This window comes from Suricata suricatta, chromosome 6, assembly GCF_006229205.1.
Source record: "Suricata suricatta isolate VVHF042 chromosome 6, meerkat_22Aug2017_6uvM2_HiC, whole genome shotgun sequence".
NCBI classification, from domain to species: domain Eukaryota; kingdom Metazoa; phylum Chordata; class Mammalia; order Carnivora; family Herpestidae; genus Suricata; species Suricata suricatta.
The window spans coordinates 89637237-89663559 of NC_043705.1; the positions used below are offsets into that span (position 1 = coordinate 89637237).

Consider the following 26323-nt stretch of genomic DNA (forward strand, 5'->3'; position numbering starts at 1 on the left):
TGATTAGATTAACTGGCCACGACCAGGGGGAAAAAGAGAACTTAGAAATTCAGGTCATTTGTTGCAAGTGGTAACTATGCTTGAGCCACAGGTTGGCTCTGAGCTTTTACATATTATCTTGTTGCCCAATAGGGAGAAAGACGTATCAGTTTCTCATTAGAAGCAAACCTCTTCCCATAACTTGTCTCTAAAACAAAATTTCCAGCTGTTTCTATTATAGGTGGTATTTGCTAACACGGGGCAAAGAAAGTTGGAGAGTGAGTGGACTAATTACAAAATATATTTGATTAAGAAGCTCTTCTTTCAAAAGTAATGTGACCAAGGTAGTCAAGTTAGTTTAAACTTTTTTACCTCTCTGATACTGGTAATACCACCAGGCGATGTCTAGGAAAAAGTAAGAAAACATTTTACCAAATCCATTCATTGAAAAGACAAAGCATACTTTTATTTTCCATGGAAATTCCACTCTGAGGGTGTCCAGGTCACCATCCAGCTTGACATACTCAAAGAGATCTTGTAGTAGAGCTGGGGCTGACCTTTACCCTATGCTTTTCCCAAGGTCAGAGCAGGCAAGAGCAACGGGTCACCTCGCAGTGTCCATGGCTTCCAGCAGGGGGCTCACTGAGCATGCCCGCAGCCATGCAGCATGCAGCCCGCAGAGAGATGGGATGGCATGGGGCAGAGGATTAACGGATGTGGATGGGTCCTTGGAAATACCCGCATGTTTGAAAAGTGCCTTATATGATGCCCTTCACAACAGAGGCCCCAGGGTCCCCCTCTGCTACCTTGTAATTTGCAGCTGCACATTTGGTAGGATTCTATATTCGCTCACTCAACAATCATCAGTGACGTATCTACTATACCTATTTCAGTGAATGAACCAACTCTGTTCCCTGCTCTCCTGGAGCTTACAATCTACAAGCCTTTGCTTCTCTCTTCCCTTTAAGAGCTTGATGAGTAACAGCGATGCAGGGGGCAAGAGGGGGACTGTTGAAAAACTGAATTAGCACATTAGGACTTGTGAGCAGAGCGGAGGCAGGTGAAATCCCTGGTTGTGCTGAATACAAAACATTAGACCGATTATCAGACCCGGAACATCCTTCATGGCATCATGGAGTTGGCTGGGTCCAGATCCCAGAGAGCAGAGAATGGGGGTCTTTACGTGTTGCTCTCCTGCAGGCCTTTGGAGTCTCTTTGGGGACTCAGCTTGGTGTTCCTCTGTAGGCTCTTATTTGAACTTCCTCCTGTCTTTCCATCACACCTGACCAAGAGTGTGCAAGCCAGCCCAGCTGTCACTTGACGTGTGTTTTGGTCACTCTCCCCCCATAACCCAGACAGCAGGGGCTCCTTTTCTGCTGTCCCTAAAAGTGTGATATAAATGGGTATCCACCTACTGGTAAACATTTCTGCTCTTGACCTGGTCCTGACCTGAATCCCATGGGAAAAAACTTACTTTTCCAGATTTAGTTGCCCTTTTTTATCACTCTGATTTGCGGTTATTTACCTTTTTTCTTTTTTAAATTTTTTAATGTTTATTTATTTTTGAGAGAGAGAGAGAGAGAGAGTGTGAGTGGGCAAGGCACAGGGAGAGAGGGGGACACAGAATCTGTCAGCACAGAGCCTCATGCAGGACTCGAACTCACGAGCCTCAAGATCATGACCTGAGCTGAAGTCAGACACTTAACTGACTGAGCCACCCAGGTGCCCCTACTTACCTTTTGTAGTGGACGTTATTTTTAAGGTAGTTTTAGGTTTACAGAAAAATTATGTAGACGATTACGGAGTTCACATGCACATACTTCACGGTTTCCCCTATCATCATCGCACTAGTATGGTATATTTGTTACAACGGATGAACCAAGTTTAAAATCTTTTTAGCTAAAATCCATAGTTTACATTAGAGCCATTCTTTGTGTGGTGCAGTTCTGTGGGTTTTGACAAATGCAAAATGTCATGTATCCTACAGAATAGTTTCACAGCCTTAAAAATGCTTACATAGCATTTTTGTAGAGGTATATCTACAAATAAGGACTCACAGTCTCTGCCAGGCCAGGGATGGGATTGAGAGAAAGATCAAGAGACAGACTGTTCATAGGGACCTCTCCGACTGGTGGCGAGACGCACAGAGACCAGGATTACCAACTCAAATGCCAAGAGTAGTTGGTAAGTAGTTTAGATGAGTCAGGTGTGGGGTGTCCAACCTGAGTGGCGGGGACTGAGAACTGGCGAGTCACTGCCCCATGAAAGGGGAACAGCTCTTACACAGCCAGTCCTTGTTATATAGAATTTAGGTTCAGGGAGCCCATATTTTTAGTTTAGTTTTTTTTTTTTCTCAAGAGTTGCTACAATTAAGATTGTGTTCTGACTCTTAGCTGTTATCAATGAGTTTAACATTGGAAACATGTAGCATGGTCCAAATATAACAGTCTTGTTTGTAGGGTGCAGTGGGTTCTCATCTGAAACTTTTTACCGGCAAAGCATGCCAAGTGGGCAGCAATGTGGACATGGCTAAGGCACTGGGAGCCAAGAGGAGGAAGCTCTTCATGGATGACCCTGGATGGCAGAGAATTGAAAGGGGTGGCAGGGATGGCTTCAAGGAGAGGTGATCGTTTGTTTGAGTCTTTAAGGAGGAAGGGAACAAGGGAACATAGTATGCAATGATACAGAAGTCAAAAGGCCCAGGGATGGTAGAGCTGACTTCTCACTGAGAACAACTGGAAAATGAAGGATTAAAAAAATAAATCAATTAAACATTTTTAAAAATTACCATGGTAACAACAACAAAATAACACCTAAAGCCTGGTGGGGGGTGGGGGATCAGGAAAAAAGAATATAACACATGTGTTTGAAGGCACTGAAGTGCTACCAAGATATCCTGTCTTTAGAACGCATGATTCTGGAGGGAAGAAAAACTCATTAAGGTAATCTTGACAGTCAGTGCTGCTTTCCATCTCACAATGTGTGCTGATTTATAAGTGCCATGGGATATGAGCTTGGGAAACTGAGCAAAAAGGGTCTACTAACAGCAAAGAATGTTAGTAGAACCTTCAGCAATCTGGGAAGACAAAAATGGGATCAGTCCCACTGAGATATTCAGGGCTTGAGGGGCCAAGACTGCAGGGGCCACAGAGGAGGGGAGCACAGACAGGAGCTTAATAGCCTGAGCTATCACAAGTGACAGAGGCCAAGGGAAACTAAGCAAAAACCACAGCCCAAAGGTTGCAGAGCTAAATGGAGCTCTTGGCAGGCTCACAGGGTTATGGGGTAGTTGTTAGAGTTCAGGGTCTTCTAGGTGAACCTCCAGGCTTTCAGTTTGACCCCTAAAGGACTGTGTTCTAGGAGCAAGCACATATTAGAAATAGATCAGGCCTTTCATTGACATCCAGCCTAAAAACAGCTTATTCCCCATTTGGATTGAGTTACCTTGCCGAAGTTGAAGGATCAGCCAGAGAGTGTTCACATTTCATATTCTAATGTTCACCACTCACTGAAAAGTTGCCGGACATATTAAGAGACAGAACCAAGAGAAAAAGACAGAACACAGTAATAGATTCATAGGTGATCTAAATATTGGATTTTTCAACTGTGGGCTTTAAAATAATGGTGAATATGCTCAAGAAAATAAAAAGATGGAGATCTATCAGAGAATTGGAGAATTGTTATCTAAGATTGACAACCAAATAGATCAATTTAATGATAGGTTGGGCACAGTTGAAGAGAGAATTAATGATTTGGAGGATAGGTCAATAGAGAAATATACAGATTTATGTACAGAGAAATATGAAAAATACAGACAAGACCATAAGAGCCATATTGGACATGAAGAAAAATTATTTTTTTTAATGTTTATTTTTGAGAGAGAGAGAGAGAACATTGTGGGGAAGGGGAAGAGAGAGAGGGAGGCACAAAATCTGAAGCAGGCTCCAGGCTCTGAACTGTCAGCACAGAGCCCAAAGTGACGTTAAAACTCATGAACCGCGAGATCATGACTTGGGCTGAAGTCCAACACTTAACCGACGGAGCCGCCCAGGCATCCCAGGAAAGTTCTACATATGTGTAACTGGAGTCCCTAAAGGGAAGAGATGAAAAACGCTGTCGCACCAATATCTGAAGAAGTGACATTTGATCATTTCAAAAAAATGGATGGAATAAATCACAGATATCAAGCCACAGATTCTAGAAGCATAAACCCAAGCAGGTAAACACAAAGAAAACCACACCAAGGAACACCACAATAAAACTGTTGAAATGCAAAGACAAATAGAAACTCTTCAACACAAGAAAGCCATCTTCAGATAAAAACCAAACCCCAGCTCAATGCTTATTAATTAGGACCCAGAAAAGTTAGAAATGAAAGTACAACATGCAAACACATGTCAAGAAAAACTGACTTGGCTATTTTAACATCAGAGAAAGCAGACTTTTAAAAAATGTTTTTAAGGGGCAGCTGGGTGGCTCAGTTGGTTAAGCCTCTGACTTCGGCTCAAGTCAGATCTCACGTTCATGGGTTCGAACCCCGCGTGAGGCTCTGTGCTGACAGCTAGCTCAGAGCCTGGAGCCTGCTTCCGATTCTGTGTCTCCTTCTCTCTCTGCCCCTCCCCCTCTCATGCTCTGATTCTCTGTATCAAAAATAAATAAAACATTTAAAAAAATTAAAAACAATTTTTTTAAGTTTATTTATTTATTTTGAGAGGGAGAGAGAGAGCACAAGCAGGGGAGGGGCAGAGAGAAGGAGAGACAGAATCCCAAGCAGGCCTCACACCATCAGTGCAGAGCCCGACACAGGGCTCCAATTCCCCAACTGTGAGCTCATGACTCGAGCTGAGATCGAGAGCCAGATGTTTAACCAACGGTGCCACCGAGGTGCCCCAAAGAAAGCAGACTTTAAGGCAAGAAGCTTTGCCAAGATAAGGGGAGTTTGCCTAGTGAAGGCACCATCCGCTGGAAAGATATAGCAATTCTAAATTAGAATGCACTAATAATATAGTTTCCAAATACGTACAAAGCAAAGGCTGACAGAAAAAAGGAGCGCTGGCGAATTCACAGTCATAATTGGAGATTTCAAAACCTTTCTCTCAGCAACTGATAAAAAATCAATGAGGGTATAGAGGATATGAGGAGTGCAATTAACAAATGTGTCTCCATTGATAGGAGTGGAGCTCTTTACCCAACCGCCATAGATACCACACATTCTTTTCAGGGGCTCAGAGAGCATTTACCGAAACTGACCACTTCCTAAATAATAAAGCCAATCTCAACAAAGTCTGAAGTAATGAAATTGTTCAGAGTGTTTTCTATCCATGTGGAATTAAACAAGAAATAAAGAGAAGAAGAAAAAAGAGGAAATCTCCAAATGTTGGGAAACCAAGCAACGTGGTTCAAATTTCCAAGTAACCCATGTGTGGAAGAAGAAGCTTTTCCATGAGGCTTCATGGAAATTAGAAAGCATTTTGAACCAAATCATAATGAAAATATGACATATCAAAACTGTGGGACGCTATGAAAACTGAACCCAGAGGGACATTTAAAGAGCATGACATACTTGAGCTGCAAATAATTTAGGTGACAGTGTGCATAAAATTGAATGCCTAAAATTGAATGCTGTGCTGCTTCTCAAAATCATCTTTCTAGTGTTTCAGGGTTGCCTAACTATGTTGGTTACATTAAAGACTCCATTAGAGATGGCATGCTGGCATTTGAAAATGTGATCTTTTCTCTCCCCTTAAACATGATCGGTTGATTTATTCTAGATGAGATTAACACCATTTTTTTTATTGACTATTTACCCCATTATAATCAGTGGTGAAGATCTTTGTTGGTGTTTTATTTATTTTTTTGTTTTGTTTTTGTTTTTTTTTTTTGATACAGAGAGAGACAGACAGAGCATGAGAGGGGGAGAAACAGAGAGAGAAGGAGATACAGAACCAGAAGCAAGCTCCAGGCTCTGAGCTGTCAGCACAGAGCCTGATGCGGGGCTCGAACCCACAAACATGAGATCTGACCTGAGCCGAAGTAGGAGGCTTAACCGACTGAGCCACTCAGGCGTCCCTTTGTTGGTGTTTGTATGGACTGAGGTGGGGGGGTGAAGGAGGTGGCATGGGACAAGTTCCATCTGATCCTGAAGTGTAATCCTGGAGGCTGACAGTCTTACAGCAGGGGCTTAGAGGAGAGTCATAAGCTTACTCACAAACACAGCACACACAACTCATCAGTTCTGAATTTTATAAACTTAACGATGAGTCCCAGGAGTGCTGAGCTGAGCTTTGATAAAGATTTTCCGAGTGTTCCCGACATTTTTTCCAGTTTTCTTGCTTCAATAAAACTCAAATCATGTTTTGCTTCAAGCGGTTGTTCTCTTAATCTTGAAACCCCCATGCCCCTTTTAAGCAAAATTGAATTTATACATTTCTCATTCATTTATACCTTAGTCCTGAAAATCTTCTGAAAAAAGAGTCCTACAAAGAAAATCTTTGAGTATTGCTTCTTCCATTATATGGGAGATTTTCCAGGTCAAATGACTTCAAAATTCTTCCATATATAGCATATTTCGGTTCTCTGACCTTTCTCCCAAAAGGAAGGTGTTTTTGAACATGGCCTTCAGATCAGCACATTGGGTGGGGTGTGTGGGAAGGGGAGTATCAGAGTACCTTAGAAGTGGTGGTAGTCAAGGTTAGCTGTCCGAAATATAATGTAATTATTAAAAGTCCACAAAGCTATTAAGCAGACTGTGACATACCTCACAATACTGTTGGTTGTGTGAGAACACAACATTTGCATATTGTCCATTAAAATTGAAAAAACAAACTTCTGGGAAAGAAATGAGTCATTTAGATCCCTGAGTTGGCAGAAAGGAGCCCTCAATGGTATTTGCAGGAGAAGGAGCAAGGCCACATACGTTAGGGACTCTTATGTCCCCTCACTTCCAAAGTATCATTTCATCCCAGCTAAGGCTCTGGTTGGGCTGGAGAGTAGAAGTGTCAGGTCCACTGTGGTGTCTCAGCCACAAGTGGGAATCTCTTGATGATGTGTTAAGTGGACCTCTGTGTGTGGAAAAAGTAAACCATCCAGGATAAAACTGGATGGTTTACTTAGGTGGCCCGGCAGTCTCCGCAGCTCTAGGAGTCAGTCACATGAGGCTTAAATCCTGCCACCAGCCAGCAGTCATTAAGTCCCCCTGTTTCTCCTTTGGTCTCAGGGGACACTGCCCCGAAGCTCTAGCACATGAAGATGGCCAGTTTATGAGTGGTGGCTGCCCCGGGTTGGAGATGGGGGGACATGTTGCCCAGGATAAGTGAGTCTCAAATATTTATGCATGAAATAAGGGGAGCAAATAGACAGGATCTTGTTAGTCCTCTTGACTGAGAAGATAAAAAGTCAATTCACTGCAAATGAAGAGGAGGAGGGAAAAGTAGTATCCATGGGGGAAGGGACTGCTAATTTTAGGTTGGAAACACGAGGGGTCAGAAAAAATTACTCAAAGGAAAAGTAAGATTGCTGTGTGATTAGGACTTCTGTTAGGTTGGGCGTAGAAGTTTCTCATCAATGGAAACTCATTGGATCAAGGTCAGGCTGAGGTGTGAAAAGCCTGTCATTTTAGCTTGTGTTTTGGAGAGTAGTTCATTGCTACCTCAACAACTTACCAGGTAATGGTTTCTGGGCAGAGGGCTTGCTCTGGTGAGCTGGTAAATGTTGAACAGCTGGCATTTGGGGATGGGAGGAAAGCCTGATAGATACCATCTTCTAATTTCTGTGGTGTAGATGTTCCCATCAGGCTGTCAGCTGAAGTCACAGGATGTCGATTTGGGAAGCGCAGTGTGCGATCCGCGGGTCCGAGCCAGCCCCATCGTATTACTGCTGCTGTGTTGGCATACGTTTCATTATCCCAAATTAGTGTGCTAAGGGCCTGAAGACCGACTCATAAAGTCGGCTTAGCTCCTGTAGTCTAAACAAATAAACCTTTTCTTTGTTGTTACTGTGAAAATAAAATTCTGCACATCACATAGAATAATCACAAGCAGGGAAATAATGGAGATCGGCCTGGCGAGCTTTTGCTGGAATTCAGTATTAATGTATCCTCATATTAAGTGCCTGTCTTGGTGAGCTCAGAGAGCATGGTAATAGGCTTAGGATTGATCTAATCATCTCACTGTCCCTAGGAGGTAGATGGTTATTAGGCTAATTTCAGCTCTAATCATCCCCACCTGGTAGATGTGACTCTAAATGAGATAAGATATGTAAAGTGCTCTATGCACATAGTAGGTCCTCAAAAATGTTATTCTTATCTAATAGTGTGTCATGTCTGTGATTTTCAGGGTGATTCTCAAAGGCAGAATCCAGTGATCAAGGCTGTAGATACTCTGTAGGCAACGAGTATGCCTTTTCTGATGGATCTAGTTAATTAAGAGTGCTTCCTTTTTAATATATAAAGCTCTGTTTGCTCTGTGACTTACTCTGTCAGAAAGACACCCAACCGCCAGCCCACGTTGGACATTACCTAACTGAAGTGAATGTTATCATTTTGTATCACCTGCAATGGACAGAAGCAAACCCAAGAATCTGGCTTAAACAGCGTCCAGCACCTCCGTCTGCAGGTTGTCAGGGGACACCTCGGTCTGCAGAGTGTCAGTGAGCGGTGGACACCAGAAACACAGGGTCTGGAGGGTAGAGTCTATAGATACAATAACTGACCGTCACCGAGAAAATGCCCTCCCTCCTCTCCCCTAGAGTTACTACAGGACTCCATGTACTCTGCCCTTACCAATCCAGACAGTCAAAGTGTGTATTGTTTTGGTCTATTTCTTAGCAAGAGAAGGCGATTGGACATTCCCCTCGCACATGCACTGCCAAATGCAAGGAGTGGGCCAGTTCATCGGAGCGCGGATGTCTGCCTGCCCAGAGGCAGGGAGGAGATGGCAAGGTGTCACCTCGGGACTCAGCTCAGAAGCCTCTTAACTGTGCACTTAATAAATGAAGCCTTGGCAGACATACCTTGAATTATTAATGACGTTATTCAGCTTTGATTGTTTCCTTCTTTTGGGGAAAGGTTATTCACTCAAATGCCTTTGATTAGACCATACAATACATCACAATTGGGCATATTTTATGTGCAACTTTATGGTGATAATAGTTCTGTCTCATTTAGAAGCAAATCAGACATTATGAACTTCGTGATTTATTAATGTATTGATTTCTATAAATGTCAGCGCATCTCACATCCCGTCAGAGAGCCCGAGAGCAATCAGCGGAGAGCCAATAAAAATGTAAAATGAAACCATCATAAAAAAAGGAAATACGGCCTGTTTCAAAGCCCTGCTGCCTTTCTGAATTGTTTCAGGATCCAGATCGTTACCATGAAGGCATCTCCCCCACCCCTGAGGAAACAGCTCTGGGGAAGCTCTGGTCTGTTTGTCTGTTCTGCATGGTGTCAAACAAGAAAACCAGATACGAAGAGTCAGACCTGGAGGGTCCCCTGGACCTGGTGCCCAGGCTCTTCATCCCAGAGGATGCAGGTGGATAAGGGGGGCCCTTTCCATCAGCGTTGCCCTATTACCACCGACCAGCTTCCTCCTGAGGACTCTCCCTGGAAAAGCCTAGAAGCCCCAGTGTAATTCGGCACAACCACCCAGCCTGGGTCTTGTGCAATAGGCGTGGTCCCCTGTCTCTGCCGAGTGTGTCGTCAGCTGATCTCGATCTCAGCCACCCTTTATGTCTTTTAATTTATTTTTGAGAGACAGAGAGAGACAGCATGAGCAGGGGAGGGTCAGAGAGATGGGGGTACAGAATCTGAAGCAGTCTCCAGGCTCGGAGCTAGCTGTCAGCACAGAGACCGAAGCGGGGCTCGAACCCACAAACCGTAAGAATATGACCTGAGCCGAAGTCGGACGCTCAACTGACTGAGCCACCCAGGCGCCCCTCAGCTGCCCTTTAAACCTGCCTCGAGAGCCACCTCCTCTGGGCAGCTCTCGCAGACCACCGCAGGGAAAGCTCTCTCTGTCCAAACTCCTGAGGCACCTACTGTCTCTAACCAGCACCCAGCAGGTATCAGAATCTACCTTTGGGTGTCACAGAGTTCGTTTACAGGACTGGGGTGGGGTGGGGTAGGGTAGGCGTGGAGAGACTGTGTCTTGTGCTTGTTTTTGTTCTGTTTTTATTTTTAGTATCTCACTTTTATGATGCCTAGAGCCACACAGCACATAGTAGGTGCTAAGTGCTCATTATCTGCTCTAAGTGTGTAGAATTATGAGAAGCTAAATAGGATATAACACTGAATCTCGAAAAAAGCAGCCAAGAGAGCGTCTGGAAAGTATTTGGCTAATTTAGTGGCTAATTCTGTCGTCTGACAGTTTAGTTTAGAAATTCCGATCTGGCAGCCCACGGGGTACAGTTGTTGTTTCACTTCTTTTAAATGTGAGTTTTGACAACATTTATTGCACATAAAATATGGATTTTTGGCTTCTCTTTAGAAACTGGGATTTATGTCTGCGTGGGCCTGCATTATCATATTAGCACATGGCAACAGTTGGCTGGAGCTGAGGGGTGGCTGCTCGCTTTAGACACGGCGCATGCTCTCGAGTAAACCAGAGTCCCCGTTAGCCCGTCCCCTCCTCAGAACTAAGACCGAGGGACAGTCCTCCATAATCACTCATTCACACTACCTGCCTCTGTGAGCCCAGTTCAACCGCCCTCTCCACTATCCCATGTCGTGTTTTTCCAAGTGACTTTTTTGTGTTTTGTGATAATCTAGAAACATGACCATTTCATGTTAGGTCCCAAGCAACATGGAGCAAAAAGGGACGCCCTGTAATTAGAGACAACCCCGGACAGATTGAGGCTATGCCAACTGCTGGCTCAGTGCATTTCAGCCTTCTATTCTAATAAGCCACTTTTCATATCACATACCTCCTAGGAAGTACGTGTTATACTGTTTGTGTTTTACAGAGGAGAAAACTGAGGTACAGAGAGGAAAGAGAACATATTAATTTTCCCATTTGAGGAAATGGCATCAAGAGATCTTGAGACCTCCCTGAAATCACAAAGATGGTGGGTTGAAGAGCAAATGCTGATCTCATCATCTGATTAACGATGCTTCCTGGCCATCCCCTGGGTCTCCCCTGAGCCCCACTCCTATGTCTTTTGTGGTTGTCGCTCTATCTCAGCAAGTCAGGGACCAAATTCCTCTACTCAAGCTTCTCATACTTCCACGCTTGAGAATTTACAGAAGCCGGCCTGAGGGGGCAGGAGGGCAGACACCAAGTGTTTTCAAGAGTCCCTCCCCCAGCCCCTCCCCTGCTTCAAGCTCTCTGCCATTCATTTAGCATTTCCAATCTTGTTACCCTTTTCTGAGGATGAAAGCAACCTTTGCTCTGGGTGACCAGCTGTAGGAGCCACAGGGCATTTGAGTTACAAAGAGACACTTTTATCCTGCCCTTTGACTTCGCAGATACAGCTGCCTGGGGCCCAGAGAGCGAAGTGGATATGTCCAGGGTCACACACCAGATTCCTGACAGAGCAGGATTAAACTCAGGTCGGTGTTCTTTTCACAGCACCACTCACTCATTCAACAAATAATCGATGAGTGCCTACTACGTGCCAGCCGCTCTTGTTGGCACTGGGGGTCGGTGAATAGAGCAGTGAGCAGAGGTGGCGATCGATGTGTGCGGTGACTGAAACAAAGCAAGGTTCCAGCACTAGAGAGAAGTGGGTCATGGGGGTCATCACTTTATACACGATGGCTGGGGACGGTGGCAGCCGAATTCAGCATCAGCAAGAGGGGAATGATGGTGGGCTTTGCAGTCGAAACAGTCGGATTGAATCCCAGCTCTGCAGCTCAACAGCTGGTGAGTGTGAGCAAGTCATTTCCAGCCTACAAAACTCAGCGTTCCGACAGGCTCTGCAATACCCACCTCCCTGCCTGTCAGGACCAAGGAGCCACTGCAGAGGGGGTGCCTGGCTTGTTGAAGGCATTCGATAAAGTCCCCTCCTCACTTGGCAGGGACAGCTGGGCTCAGTTTCCTAACGGGTGTCTCCGCTCGGCTGAGCAGCGTGCCACCACCAGAGTCCACGTAACACTCCGGAGCCAGGGTGGCCGGCTGGAAGACTTGTGTAGTTTTAAGAGGATGGCCGAGCTAGGATTAATCAGCCGAGTTAGTTTGTGAATACACTAGTGGGCCACAGGGCTCTGAAGCTTTTTAATTTGAGGAGTGGTGGGTGGCAGCCACTAAGCCTAGAGTGATGCTTTGATGGAATTTTCCAGCTCGGAGCTCCGGCTTGGAATTCCTAGCTCTTCTAAATTCCCTGCTGGGAGACAGCAGTATTTCTCATCACGTGAGACTCAAAGTGCCTTACCAGAAGGCTTCAGTTGGATCATAGGAGTCTTTGAAAATTAAATCTCATATTTAAGAAAGCCAGCTTCTAGTCATGCCTCTCTCTGAAGCCTTCCCAGACCTCCCTACCTGCATCTCAACCCCTGAAACACCTAATCTTTAATAATCACTTCTATAGGATTATGGGATGAGGAGACTAGGCAAGGAGGCACACTTTCCTTTTCACCTTATCACTCATTATTATTTGAAATATTTTTAAAGCTATGTATATGGACTGTTTCGATAATTTTAATGCTACGATTAAAAACATGCTATTTCTGGTGGGATAATTGTAAATAGATGCTATTTGTTTCATCGTGAAGATGGTCCTAGAAAGGCTGGTCTAGTGCATTTGGTGTTTCATTTTGTTTGTTGTGATGTGATTTTTGTGGAACAACACTTTTTTTCACACAAACCATGACAATTTGGTGATCATTAGTGCTGTCGCCAACTATTTCTGGTTCTCTTCCTTACAGGCCCAGGTAGGGATGCACTTCCAGCCCCTTTGGAGGTAGGTGTGATCCCGTGGCGAACAGGAGGGCTGTGCGTGTCCCTGGGTGCGGGCAGACTCTCAAGTAAATACCTTTTGAATTACAGTTGAGTGAAGTGCTATGGAGGGATGCCTTGTGGACTTAAACAGGTACAGGGCTCCTCTGGGGAGGTCCACATGCTGAGCCAAGAACCAGAAGGGGATGGCCAGAGGCAGTGAGGGGGGGGGCCTTCTCTCCAAGGACTCTCAGAAGAGAGCCTGCTCCAGGGCCAGAGAGACAGTGCCGGTTATGTGGAGGCAGGGACTCTGTGAACAAGGGACAGAGGAATGTGAGGTGGACGTGGACCGTTTGGGCTGGGTTCTGGGGTCTATGTAAACAGTTTTAAGGGTGTGAAACGGCAAAGCAAGTACAGTACAGAACTTTGCTTTTTTGAGAAGCCAGTGGAGAGTTACGAGTTATAGCATTAATCACCCAATGAGAGCTGATATTAATCATAAGAGAACAGAGATGTCTTTGGCCCCTCCCGGGTTGCGGGGGCCTCACAGAGAATGGTTTTGCAAGGCCAGTTCTCTGCCTGATGGCTTTGCGTCCTTTCTCTCCTTGCTGGCTCATTGCAGTGGTGAGCCTTCATTAATCAAATAGGCCCAAGACTTAGGCTCTGTCCCAGCTCTCTGCAAATGAGTGACAGAGAAGAAAGCCCATTTCTCCCTATAGGTTAATAAAATCCCCAGTGTGAAGTTTCTGTTGGAATGCCAAGTGACCTGGTAATTCCTGTTGAGAATGCCAAAGGTGAATCAGGTTCGGCTGGAGGCCTGACTCCGTGGCATCAAGAATACAATAAAGCTGGAGAAAATCTCCCAGGACTGTAAAACTTCTAGTGAACTGGTAACTTCCCCCTTTATTCTTACTTCAGTTAGCCCATACCCTGTGGTGGGTGGGGTGGGGACAGGTCCAGCTGTAATTAAAAAGAAGAGATTAAATATGCAAAAAAAGGGGAGAGATTGGGTGGCTCAATCAGTTGAGCCTGTGACTCTTGATTTGAGCTCAGGTCATGGTCTCTTGGCTCATGGGTTTGAGCTCCGTGTTGGGCTCTGCACTGTATGGTGTGAAGCCTGCTTGGGGTTCTCTCTGGCCCTCCCCTGCAAGCTCTAACTAAATAAATAAACTTAAAAAATATTTAAAAATATGCAAAATAAAAGGGGTAATAATAATTAAAGCAAAAGTCTAAGAAGATAGGAAACAGTAGGGGCCAGGATTAGGGATGCAGGTAATTCCATACGCATTTTAGATTATTTCTCAGAAATATTCCTGGAAGTGGGAAAAAAAAAACAGGCTTTGTAAAACAGGAAATCTCTCTCTCTCTCTCTCTCTCTCTCTCTAAGATATCATGCATAAAAACTTTGAGCAGTTATCACTGAAGGTTGGGGCTATGGAGAGCTGTTACATTTTTTTGCTCACGTGTATTTCCTAAACTTTCTGCAACTCGTTGATACAGATTTCTAATAAGAAGACTTCCAAAAGGTTATTTTTAAATCGACTTAAAGAGCAGATGAGGAGCATCTCAGAAGCCCGGGAGTTGGGGGGCGGGGTAGGGCCCAGAGCCCAGGGCCTGTTCCCTAAGGAGGGGCCCCTGCAGCCAGGCCAGGTGAGGGCAGAGTGGCCTCAAACATGTGGCCTTGGCACCATGTTAAGTTTATCAACCCAATTTCAACACTGGGAAATGGTGGGAACAATCCCTACTTTGCAGGGCTCTTGTGAGATTTAAATCAAGTAGCCCATGGAAAGGCAGCTAGTAAGGGGTATGTGGTGTTAAAGGGCTCCTAACAACCCCTCCCTAGCTTGCAAAGGGGAAAAAAAAAGGACACAGCCTGGCTAGAGGTTGGACAGGATGCCCTCCAGTCTGGTAGAGGCATTTCTGAGACACTGGGGGACAAGGGTCATGTTGTGGGTGGCGGGGGGCAAACCTTCCATTGATCAGAACAGAACAGTAGTGGACATATATCAGAAGCATTTCCTAGCTACCAGGCCTGCATCTAGTGCGTACTGCACATTATCTCCCAGAACCCTCCTTAGACCCTGTGAGCTCACCCTTCTTCCCTGTTAAAGAAGTTGAGAGACTTAGGGATGTATGGTAATCTGCCCAAGGCCACATGTTTAGTAAATGGCGGACACGGGACTCAAATCCATGCCTGCTTGATCCTAAAACCCACGCTCCTGGCTGCAGAGTTTTACATCATATCTGCGTATCACCACAGTGAACTGGATTAAAATGCCAGCTCTGCCACTTGGATGTGATGCTACCATGTCTCCTGGTCCTCATGAGGACCAAGTGTCAAAAACACACGTGAAGGACCTGTGCCTGGGGCCCAGCACTACTTGTCATTGGTGGTCCCCTCGCGCCCTCGTCTGGGTCTCCAAGAGGACATTCCCACAGCATTTGGGTCTTTTGAGGAAGCGTCTCAAAGCAAGTCTGCTGAAAAAGCAATTTTTTTTTTTTGCTGTAGCTGTGTGGATAGATTTTTAATATTTAATTAGGAAGACCTTCTGCTTGGAGAGAGGGCAGGACTTGTTATTAAATCCCCGCTGCTTGGTCTCCCTCACTTGCCCGTGGGATTATTCATTCATTTCCAGTCACACAATTTAATATTGCAACAGCTAATGGGGCGATGTTGATAATTTGTAAAACTGGTGGGTCCCAAGGCCATTGGAGAAGCGCCACGCCGGGGCCCGATTCCGGGGGCTACAGCAGATTCTCGGGAGACGAGGGTGCCGTCGAGCTTCCTGTTCATTATCTGCAACATTCATGCATGTCCTCTGAGATACCATGTGAAGGCCTTGAGGATGAGAAAGACCTTCACCACACAGTTTTCTCCTTGAGAAGTCAGGACCCTGGGACACCTGAACGCATTACAGGGTTTTGTGTTAAAATATGTACTTGGGATTTGTTTTAATCAGGCACAGTAAGACTTGCAGAAAGGGAGAGGACCCTCACAAGGGAAGAAGTCTATACTCAGGTCTCTACAAACAGGAGGCATGGCCATGCCACGTGGGGCCACACAGGGAAGCACCAGGGAGGTCAGGAGGCAGAGAGGAATGAGGGGGAGAGCATGGCCCAGAGCCTCGAAAGGGTGAGGCAGGATGAGTGTGCTGGGTAAGTTTAGGATTGGAGAGTTGGAATGATCTTGGCCATCTCTAGGCTGTAGGGGTGTCCCCAGCGGTCTGGTACCTGGCCCTGTGGTTATTTGGAGCAGAGGGAGCCTTGGTGTGTGAGAGCTAGAGAAGAGAGATGGGTGGGGTGTGGGCTCTGGATTGGTGGGTTTGTGAGCCAAAGGTCCACTTGCAGGGGAGTCATTTGCTATCTGTAGAAATTAGCCAGCTTGGGAGCTGCGGTCTCTCCAGGATCAAGATCCAGATGCCAGAATATCAAGAAAATGGAAAATAAGAAAATACAGTCAATAGAGTTTGGTTTTGCAGCTAGGTGTGGGCTCAAAATGCTTACTTTGAGGGGAGACTATGTGGCTCAGTCAGCTAAGTGTCTGCCTTCGGTTCAGGTCATGATCTTTTAGTTTGTGGGTTCAAGCCGTGTTGGGCTCTGCACTGACAGCTCAGAGCCTGGAGCCTGCTTCAGATTCTGTGTCTCCCTCTCTCTCTGCCCCTCCTCCACTTGTGTTCTCTCTCTCTCTCTCTCTCTCTCTCTCTCTCTCTCAATAAATAAATAAACTTAAAAAAATTAAAACAAACACAAACCAAAATGCCTACTTTAGATTTCTTAGCTGGAGCATGGGGCATGAACATCCCTTGGGCCCAAATGCTACACACTGAGCATCTTTCCCAAGGACTACTGGGAAACTCCAGCTTCCAGACTGTAGCCTCACTCTACCAATGGGTTATCTGCACAAACAGGCAGAAAGATCTTTGTAAAGCAGCCATTCACAGAGCACTTAACTGCGGAGTATCCAGGATGTGCCAGACACTTCGATGGGCAGTGTGAGTACAATGGTGAGCAAAGACAGGTGTGGTGCTGGCCCAGTGAGGTTACAATTTTGTGCATGGCGGACTTAACCTAAGAATCACAGACACACATATAAAATTGTAACTGGGAGATGCACTGCAAAAAGGGGGCTGTTTGGTGCTATGGATGGAGTGGCAGGGGCTCTGGTCCAGTGGAGGGAGTCTTCCCTGAGGCAGTGAAGGTGGGCCTGAAATCTGAAGGAGTGGGAACTTACTAGATGGGAAGGAAGGGATGTGTGTGTGTGTGTGTGTGTGTGTGTGTGTGTGAGTGAGAGAGAGAGAAAGAGAGAGACATTCTAAGTGTAGAGGCAAAGGGTGGGAGCTTTTCAGGAACCTCTAGTGTGGAGGCTCTGAAGAAGGAGAAAACAAGATGTTCAAAGGAAATACATCTGAACATGTCCCTTGCCTTAAAGCCTTCAATGGCTCCCCATTGCCTGAAGGAGAAAGGCCAGCCTCCTTAATAAGGCCTTCAAGGTCTTTTATGATCTGCTCCTTGCTTAGGTTTCCGAGTTTGTTGATTGCTTCTCTCCTCCAAGTTACCCAGCACCACACATACTCACTCTCTAGGAGTACTTGCTATTTCCCCAACCCGACTTCCTGGGTGACTTTCATACCTTTGCACATGCTCCGACTCCACCTAGCACTTGATTTCCTTCCCTTTGCTGCTTTATTTCCTGGGTTTCCTCCAAATCTATCCCATTACACTGCACTCTTCCAGTGGGCACTATTTAGACTATAGTGTGAATGACTCCTGCTGGAGTTGTACGGATCCATTATAAAATGTCACCTCAAGGGCTACTTCCTCTGAAATGGAAGTTTTTCCTTCTTTCCCAGGCAGCACCTGTATGGCAAGATCTCTCTCCTACAGCAGCCACTCCATTGCATGATAGATACAGAGGCCTTTCTGTCTCTCTTGACCATGGGCTCCTTAAAGGGATGGCAAATTCCTTTACTTGCATAACAAATGTCTGTTGAGCTCCTGTTCTGTGCCAGGTACTGTTCCAGGTGCCAGCAACATGGTCACAAAGAACTCAGGCAAGTCTCCTGTTCAGTGTGACTGACACATTAACTCAATAATCACACGCATGGATATGCAGTTATAATTGTCTTGAGTACTCAGATTAAGAGTGGGGGCAGTGTGAGGAAGAAAAACCAGAAGGAGCCTGGTCTGAGTTAGAGGGAGGGAAAGTCTGCACACATGGGAGCAGAGTGTAAAGATGAGAAAATGTAGGAGGAAGAGTGTCAGGGAGGAGGGACAGCGTGTGCAAGGACCAGGAGATGAGAACGAATTTGGTCTTTTGAGGAAGTAAGTGGAGGCCACGTGATGGAGCAGAATGGCCAACATGTCAGGTGAGATGGCTAACTGGTCAGACCAGTCAGCTTAGGGCTTTTATCTTTATTTTTTTTAATGCTTATTTATTTATTTTTGAGCAAGAGAGAGAATCTCAAACAGGCTCCACTCTCAGCATGGAGCCCAACATGGGGCTCGATCTCATGACCGTGGGATCATGACCTGAGCTGAAATTAAGAGTTGGATGCTCAAGACTGATCCACCCAGGCACCCCAGGATTTTATCTTTAAAGCAATGGGAAGGAGAAGTATCAAGTTTATAAATCCTCCAAGCCACAAACTCACCCAAGTGTCCATTAACATTCAAATAAACAGCAAATTGTTAGAATATTAACACAATGAAATGTTGCACAGTGATGTGAATGAGTTAACTACCATAGACGGCAAAATGCATCTGCACTGTTACAAGTCAGGAGAGCGGTTATCCTGGGGGACAGGTGACTGGGTTGGAGTGAAGAGGGACTTCTGGGGTGCTGTAATGGTCTCCGTCTCCTCGTCCTCGTCCTCTTCCTCCTCCTCCTTCTTCCTCTTCTCCTCCTTCTCCTCCTTCTTCTTCTTTTTTAAATCTGGGTATTGGTTACACAGTTTCTGGTGCATATTATTGTTCAATAAGAGGTTTTAGTTCTTGCTTGTTTTGTTGTGTTTGTTCATAGTAGATGCAGAAAGACTTGCTAGGAGACAGTTGCAACTGGCTGAGAGATGACATTGACTTTGAAGGAGACCAGTGAGCGGGCAGATTTCCAGTCTCTCCAGCAGATAGAGTCTACTAGACCTGCTGACGTAGGGGAGGGGAGCGTGACTGAAAGGGATCAGGAGGTGATGACGAAGATCTTCCAGGCTTGAGCAACTGGGTGGGTGTTGGAACTGGGTTGTACTGTGGGGAGGGTTGGGAGGTGGCTTTGTCACACCTCTCTCTACCTACTGGCAGGAGCAATGGTGTTGTTCCAGGGATGGGTCTGGTTAATCTGATGTACCTTTGGCTAAATTGTGCTGATGATCAGTGCTGGAAAAAGAGCTGGTTCCGCCCTTGCTTTCTACACATTTCACCTTCTTAGAATAGCTCACACTTATGCTCCAAATTCAACAGCTCTTGTGGCAGGGTTCATGGATGTTTGTCAAATGGATGGAAGATATTTGTTCTCTTTGTAGGTACTATGCCAGGTATGTGCTTGGGCACACAGGGGTAATAGCTTCAGATGTTTCTCATGATTCTAGATGTTGAGAGGCGAGAAAGGGGCATTTAAAGAGAGTCTCTCAGTGCAGGTTGCTGTGCCCAGTGACTTTTTTACCCTGGAGCATATACCCCTTAAATAACCTCGCCAGGATTATTTTACAGATACCCATCATTATGCCTTGGTTATTAGTCATCGAGTAACAAAGCTGGGATTTGAACGTTGTGTTTTATTTTGCCGTGCTGACTCTGTCCGATCAAAGATGAAGGTCAGGGATCAGTGAGTCTCACAGGGTGAGGGAGACCACCTTCCCGTCTGAGTCTCCACGATGTCAGGAGGGAACCCTATCACTTAGGAAGTGCTTGGAGATCTCCATAAGAGGGCAGCTCTGAGATTGTGTTTTGCCATTTTTAAAAAACATTTACCCATGATGTCTCTTTATAGGATAATAAAAATGAACCATCTGTGGTTCATTGGGAAACATGTCTCTGGCTTATTAAAAATATATGAATTTTTATTTTAAGATGGGATGGCCATATTATTCAAAATTGTAAGCCAAAATGTATTATCTATTATTAATTTATTTTTAATAGACATCTTTCTTATAGATTAGCATTCTAATTACTTCTGAAAAAGTGGGCAGCAGCGAGGCGAGGTTTCCAATTAAAATTGTCCTGAAGATAAATGGAGGGCTCGGGCTGAGAGACTTCACACTTCTCCCCGTCCGTCGGAGGACAGTCACATCTGTCACCAAAGAGGGGCCAGGCCAGGCTGGCTGTGCTAGATCTGCCCCAAGAGTTTGAGGTTCTCCTCAGGAGTGAGCAGGGCAGCTTCCCCTGGTGCTTTCTGGAAGGGGCTGCACAGGTGAAGGAGAAGGCCATGGGGAGAGCCACCTCCAGCTCTCTGTTGCCTTCCCGCCTCTCAGCTGCCTGCCCTTCCTAAGGCCCCAAACAGCCCGCTTGTTCCTTTCCAGGCAAAACCCAAAAGTGCCTGCTGTAGTCACTAGAGCTCACCTTATATGACAGGCGAGTGTGTGGGCTCTTTCAAACCCTTATGTGATGGGTTTGAATGCATTTACAGGTTTAAAAAAATTTTTTAATGTTTATTTACTTTTGAGAGAGACAGAGACAAGAGTGTGAGTGGGTAAGGGGCAGAGAGAGAGGGAGACACAGAATCTGAAGCAGGTTCCAAGTTCTGAGCTGTCAGCACAGAGCCCAATGCAGGACTCAAACTCACGAATGGTGAGATCATGACCTGAGCCGAAGATGGGTGCTTAACCAACTGAGCCACCCAGGCGCCCCCGCATTTATAGTGTGATTGAAGCTCAGTTGCATCACTTCCAATCAGGTCACATTGATGACAAGTTTTCTGCTGTCAGATATTTGGCTCTGTCAGCTGGAGATGTGGAAAGGGTTCGATGCTGTGCAGAGGGAGTGTGGCTTGAATCCCATATCTGTCACACACTCATTGTGTGACTTCCACAATTTCATGGTCTTCCCCTTAATAGTTCCTTGTTTGTGAAGGATGCTCACTTCTTAGCATCTTCCCGGGGATTCGGTGAGCACCCGCAAATGTGCATTTAGTGGGTGTGCAACATGTGTGTCTCCTGCCTTTCCTGTTCCTGTCCATGTCTGTGTGTGGACTGGCAAGAAGAGCTCTGGGTCACTCTGCTGGGTGTCAGTCTGGCTCCACGTTCATGGGACAATGTGTAGGAGGGTTGGCCCTCCTCAGGAAGGCCAGCCCAGGGCAAAGGACACTGGACAACATCCCTCTACCCCCTGGTTCAGTGTTCTTTGCTGGGCTGGGCATGTCTGTTCTCTGGGCTCCAATTCCTTCTGTAGTGAAAGAGGTGGGGTGGACAGGGATGCCCTGTTTCCACTTTTAGCCTTGCCAGCTCTCTCTAGTTTTAGTTTATTAATCAGTTATGGATCTAGTCTTCAGAAACCCCTCCAAAGTCACCTTGAACCTATGCTATTTTCCGTTTATATTCATTTTCTCTCAAGATGCTGAGTTTTATTAACTTTATTACTTTCAGGTAAGTCAGAGTTCTTTTCATCAGTCTAGTTTACTTCTTTTAACCTTCTAAGTTTAGTGTATTTTAGATTTTCTCCACATTCTTGAGTTGTTTCAAGCATATAAGCATGCCCGTGCTCTCCATATTCAGACTGTAGGAAAAAAGTGTGTAGCAAAGAAGAGTAATGAATTTCTACTGTATGAAGATACGGTGAGTGCTTTCACATTTGTGAATCTCCTTTTTTCTTCTGAGAAATCCAGGGAGGTGATGTGTATCCCCAGTTTGCCACTGGACAAGCTAAGACTCAGAATGCTTGTGTGACTCTCCTGGGGTCCCACAGGGAGGAAGGGGTGGTTTTTGGGTCTGAAGCCAGATCTTTCTGTAATGTAACATTGCAGTGTTGTAGTGTTGTGCCCAGCTTCTTTCTGCCTTCCTTCTCCGCTTTATACATGGAAGCGATAGAAGTTATTATTCCCAGAGTTTCTCAGCACCAACTCTTTGCTTCTTCAGATGTGCAGGAATTGTTAAAAGCCTCCCTATCTTGTCTCAAATGGCTTGGGGAAGCCTTGGAGTGCAGACTCGATAGGAAGGGGTCTCCAGGGCTCCCATCCAGCAGCTTGCTTCTTTCCTGTTGCACTTGACCTAGGAGGGATCTTAGGATAAAAGTGCTGTGATTGCCTCAACTTAATTCAGACCCGGCCAAGAAGCAGTCTGCGCACTTAACACCATGCATGTTTAATTGCATCTGGCCGATGAGTGCGTTGCATGCTTGGGTATCTTCCGTGGTTCTTGGGGAAAATTGAGGGCATGTATATCAAGCAATTTTTGAATTATGTCTCTATTAGCATCTGTGAATGTCTCCCTGGGGAAGCCAGGAAATCTCTATTAGCAGAGCAGTTTAAAATAGGATTGGAGGAAGCAGGAGGGGAATATCCCATTGGGAACAATAATTATAAACAGCACTTTCATGTAAACAGGTCTTAATGTGTTTTCTATATTGAATTCCTGAGAGTGAGACTCTTGGGTGGTGCCTCAGCGCCCCCTCCAGGGCAGCACCCCTGCAGTGCTGGAAACTTAAGTAGGAGGCTTAGTGGGTCCCTTTGCCTCCCAGGGCACCAGAATCTTCTCAGACCATGGCAATGCTGAGTTGTAGGCAATGTGATAATAAAGCCATTGTTGTGTGACCTTGGGCAAGTCAATTCCTCCCTTTGGGCCCTTGTGGGGGAATTTATAAAGTGTTAGCACTGAGCCAGATGCTGTCATACAATTCACTTCAATTAGTCTTCCCAATATCCTGCAAGGTGGCTTATATTATCCCATTTTGCAGATTAGGAAACTCCGTCTCATGGGAGTTAAGAACCTTGTGCAAAGTCATTAGTCAGCAAATGGCAGAAGTGGGGTTTAAATTCTGGCTTCTGATTCCAATTCCAAGGTTATTTCCATGACACCAGATCATTTCCATGACTTTTAGGGTCTTGTCCAGCTGAACGTTCTATGAAATATACCTGTTTGTTAGCAGATGCTTGGTGATCTCATCTTGACTTTTGCAATATTTCCTCAACTTATTTAGACCTTGGCAGCCACAGGGACAGATATATTTCTTGTTAACTCTATGTTTTATGGCTGCTGCTGGTTTCTGAGTTCTAGGGGTATGGCTCAGGCCAGTGCGCCCATTTGATATCCTAACTGAGGCTTGGTTGTCATGGTGATGGTGGTCTAGAGAAATAGAGCCCTGGCTGGGTCATAGCCCTCTGTCTACCTTAAAAGCTAGTACATCATGTGTCTTCGTGTGAAATCATGAGATCATAAAAACTTCAAGTTTGAATGGATCTTAAATGTTAGCAGTGGTTTTCAAACTCCGATTAAGGCAAGAACTTCTTTAATCAAAAGCAATTTTTGAGGCTAAGTAAAATAGATGAAAGCAATTAGATGCTGGGGATAACGAGGGAAAGCAAGAGAATTTTTTTTTTCCTTCCCTAAGGAAGGTGTGCCTTCTGGAAATTTTATAGATCAGCATTTGGAAACCACTGATCTAATTCAACCCACTCATTTTATGGTTGGCTGAGGTAAACCTAGAGAGGAACATGGATGTGCCCAAGGGACAAGGCTGAGGCTGTAGTCCAGGTCTAGAACATGCTGCCTGGGGCTCTTTCAGGAACACAGAAGTAGCAATGAGGTGTCCAGGGTTGGGCTTGAAAGTGTTCTCAAGCATGAGCAGGGATGGCCACAAATTTGTACATTAATCCATTCATTCACCAGCTACTGACTATCTAGTTGTCAAGTAGGAGAGCTTGCTCTATTCTTGGAATATTCTCTGAAATATCAGGGGCTTACCCCCAGGGCAGGCTAGAGGGGGAATAGCAAGCTTGTCAATAATTAGAATGTGTATTAGGAAGGGAATGCAGAGGTTGGGAGAAGGAGCCAGGCTGTGGAGGAGAGCGAAGGCCCACTGGAGGGGAGCAAAAAATAACTGTGTGGTGTGGGATGTGGAGTCCTTGCTGGTGAAGTTGGAAGGCTTGGTCTTGGGCCCCAAATGCATTCCAAGGTGTGAGGAAGCTTTGAAGGTGAACCTCTGGGTTTGTCATTCATTAGTTACTTGTTCACTCATTCAACACTTCTTGAGCCTCTAGGACATGTTGGGCACCGTGAGGGGCAAAAGGAGTATGTGGTGAACAGGACAGACATACTCCCTCTCTTCACAGACAGCCCCTCCTCACGTCTCCTCTTTGTCATCAGGATAAAGGCATTTGTTCTTTCATTTATTCAACAAATGTACGTTCTTGATGCCAGAAATAACTTCTCTCAAAGCTCATTCCCTCAGCGGGCACAGCTTAGAGTGTCTCGTGAGGGAAAATGTCACCCCAACCATGCTCTCTCTAGTTTTTAAAATAAGCAAATGTGAAAGCAGGTGATAGCCTAAAGTCAGTATACTATGTTAGTACCATCATTTAAAAAAAACACACAGATCCACAGACAGGATGACTGCCTAAGCTAAGTGGGGATCTGTTTTTCAGGGATATTTGGAGCCTAATCAGAGCACAGAAAGGTATGTTTTGATGGAGATGGATTAAAAGCTGGGAAGTCAGGAGAGGATGCACAGAAAGCCCAGCCCAAGTGGGCATCCCAGTGGATGGGCCTGAGTAGAGAGAGGTTGAGAGCCTGGGGCTGGAGAGAGAGAAGATGGAGGGGTGGAGGGCAATGTGCGGAGAGGAAGGGTGAAGGTAGAGAGGAGGAACCTAGGAACAGCTTTGACTTTTTCGCCTTTGAATATTGCCTTGATGGAAATAAAGGAACAATACTGTTGTGCTCACTTATTTCAAGGGCAAGAGATCAGTGGAGTACCGTGCTGAACAGACTACACGGGGACTATGTGTGTGCCATTGAACTCTTACTTCAGAGAGCCTCAGGTGCCCAGCCGGAGAAATGCCTGAGGAGGAAGTAATGAGACACACTGCCCTTTACAGGCAGGTTTGTGGCCCTGGAGACAAAGGCTGGGTTCTTCCCTGGGGCTGGTTTGGCCAGGGGGGTAGGAGGGTGGTGGAGTTCTGGCTACAGCTCAGGTGCAAAGTGGGCTCCTAGAACTTTCTTTCACTGCACACTGCTCTAGAGATTGGAGTACAAAGAGCAGTTGGTAAGCCGTTAATAAGCTAAGCAGACTCCTAAAAGCAGATGGTTATAGACTGGAACTCACTCGACACCCAATGAAGCACAAAGGATCAAGTCCTCACCTGAGCATGAGTTGAATCTGCTTCCTGTGGCTGCCTCGCTCCCTTTCTCACTCTTGCTTCTTCACCTTCTCCCCTGTTCTGCCCATTTCTCTCTTCCTTCCTCTCTGCCCCTCACCTTCCTATCTTGTCTCTCCCATTCTCCCTTCTCTCCAGTTTCTTCTGGGGTTGAAAAGAGGAGACTTTCTAAGCAGGTGCAGTTTATTCCGTAAGTACATGTTATATTCACTTTTCTTAATGTAAAATCAGGTGGTGATCCTCCTGGGTCAGTGCCAGGAATCTGAGCACTGGTGTCACAGCAGTACTCGGCCCTGGGGATAATGTGGGACTGGGATGGCAGGCAAACTGTCACTTTGTTTGTATGGCAGGGGATTTTTTTTTAAGTTTACTTATTTATTTTGAGAGAGAGAGCACATGAGCATACATACACATGCACGAGCACCAACACAAGCAGGGGAGGGTCAGAGCGGGGGGAGAGGGAGAATCCAAGCAGACTCTGCACTGTCAGGGCAGAGCCCGACTTGGGGCTTGAACTCATAAACTGTCAGATCAGGACCCAAGCTGAAATCAAGACCTGAGCTGGGTGGCCACAGAGCCAGAAAATTTCTCTTTCTCTAAAAAGCCTCAAGCCAGTCAGAGGTAGTTGCTTTGATTTGTATGTGGTCCTCACTTTTTCTCAAAATCTATGCCCTTGGATAGGAAAAGATATTTAAAAATGCTGATCAGGTTTGCTATGACAGACTTCATGCCTCCAGTATTCTATACCAGCAAAACCAGTGTGTCTTTGTGCTGGATTTTAGATTTTCCCAGCTGCAGGGTGTGTTTGGGGGAGAAGGTGGGCAGTAGCAGAGTGGCACCTGGGGTCAGTCTCATGTTATTGGTCAGGTTGGGGGGAGGTCTTCAGGCTGTGGCTGAGTGAAGGCGTGGCTTTCTAAACACGGACAGCTCCGGATATCCCTGTAGCTTCCCAAGGACTGGAATGCTTTCTTTCTTTCTTTTTCTTAATGTTTATTCATTCATTTATTTATTTATTTTGAAAGAGAGAGAGAGAGCAAGGGATGGACAGAGAGAGATGGAGACACTAAATACGAAGCAGGCTCCAGGCTCCCAGCTGTCAACACAGAGCCCAATGTGGAGCTTGAACCCACAAACCACAAGATCATGACCTGAGCTGAAGTCAGACGCTTAGCCCACTGAG

General features: G+C 45.7%; 1 protein-coding gene across 4 annotated transcripts in view; it reads right to left on the reverse strand.

Annotated features, from left to right (window-relative positions):
- KCNIP1 (potassium voltage-gated channel interacting protein 1) overlaps nt 1-26323 on the reverse strand; it is a 342478-nt gene that overhangs the window by 16785 nt on the left and 299370 nt on the right. Inside the window, exon 2 of one of the 4 annotated variants that reach the window (XM_029942875.1) lies at nt 352-384. The exons of the other annotated variants lie outside the window; for them this stretch is intronic. Coding sequence (XP_029798735.1) covers nt 352-384 — 33 coding nt within the window. The remainder of the gene's footprint in view (nt 1-351; nt 385-26323) is intronic. 4 annotated transcript variants of the gene reach the window in all.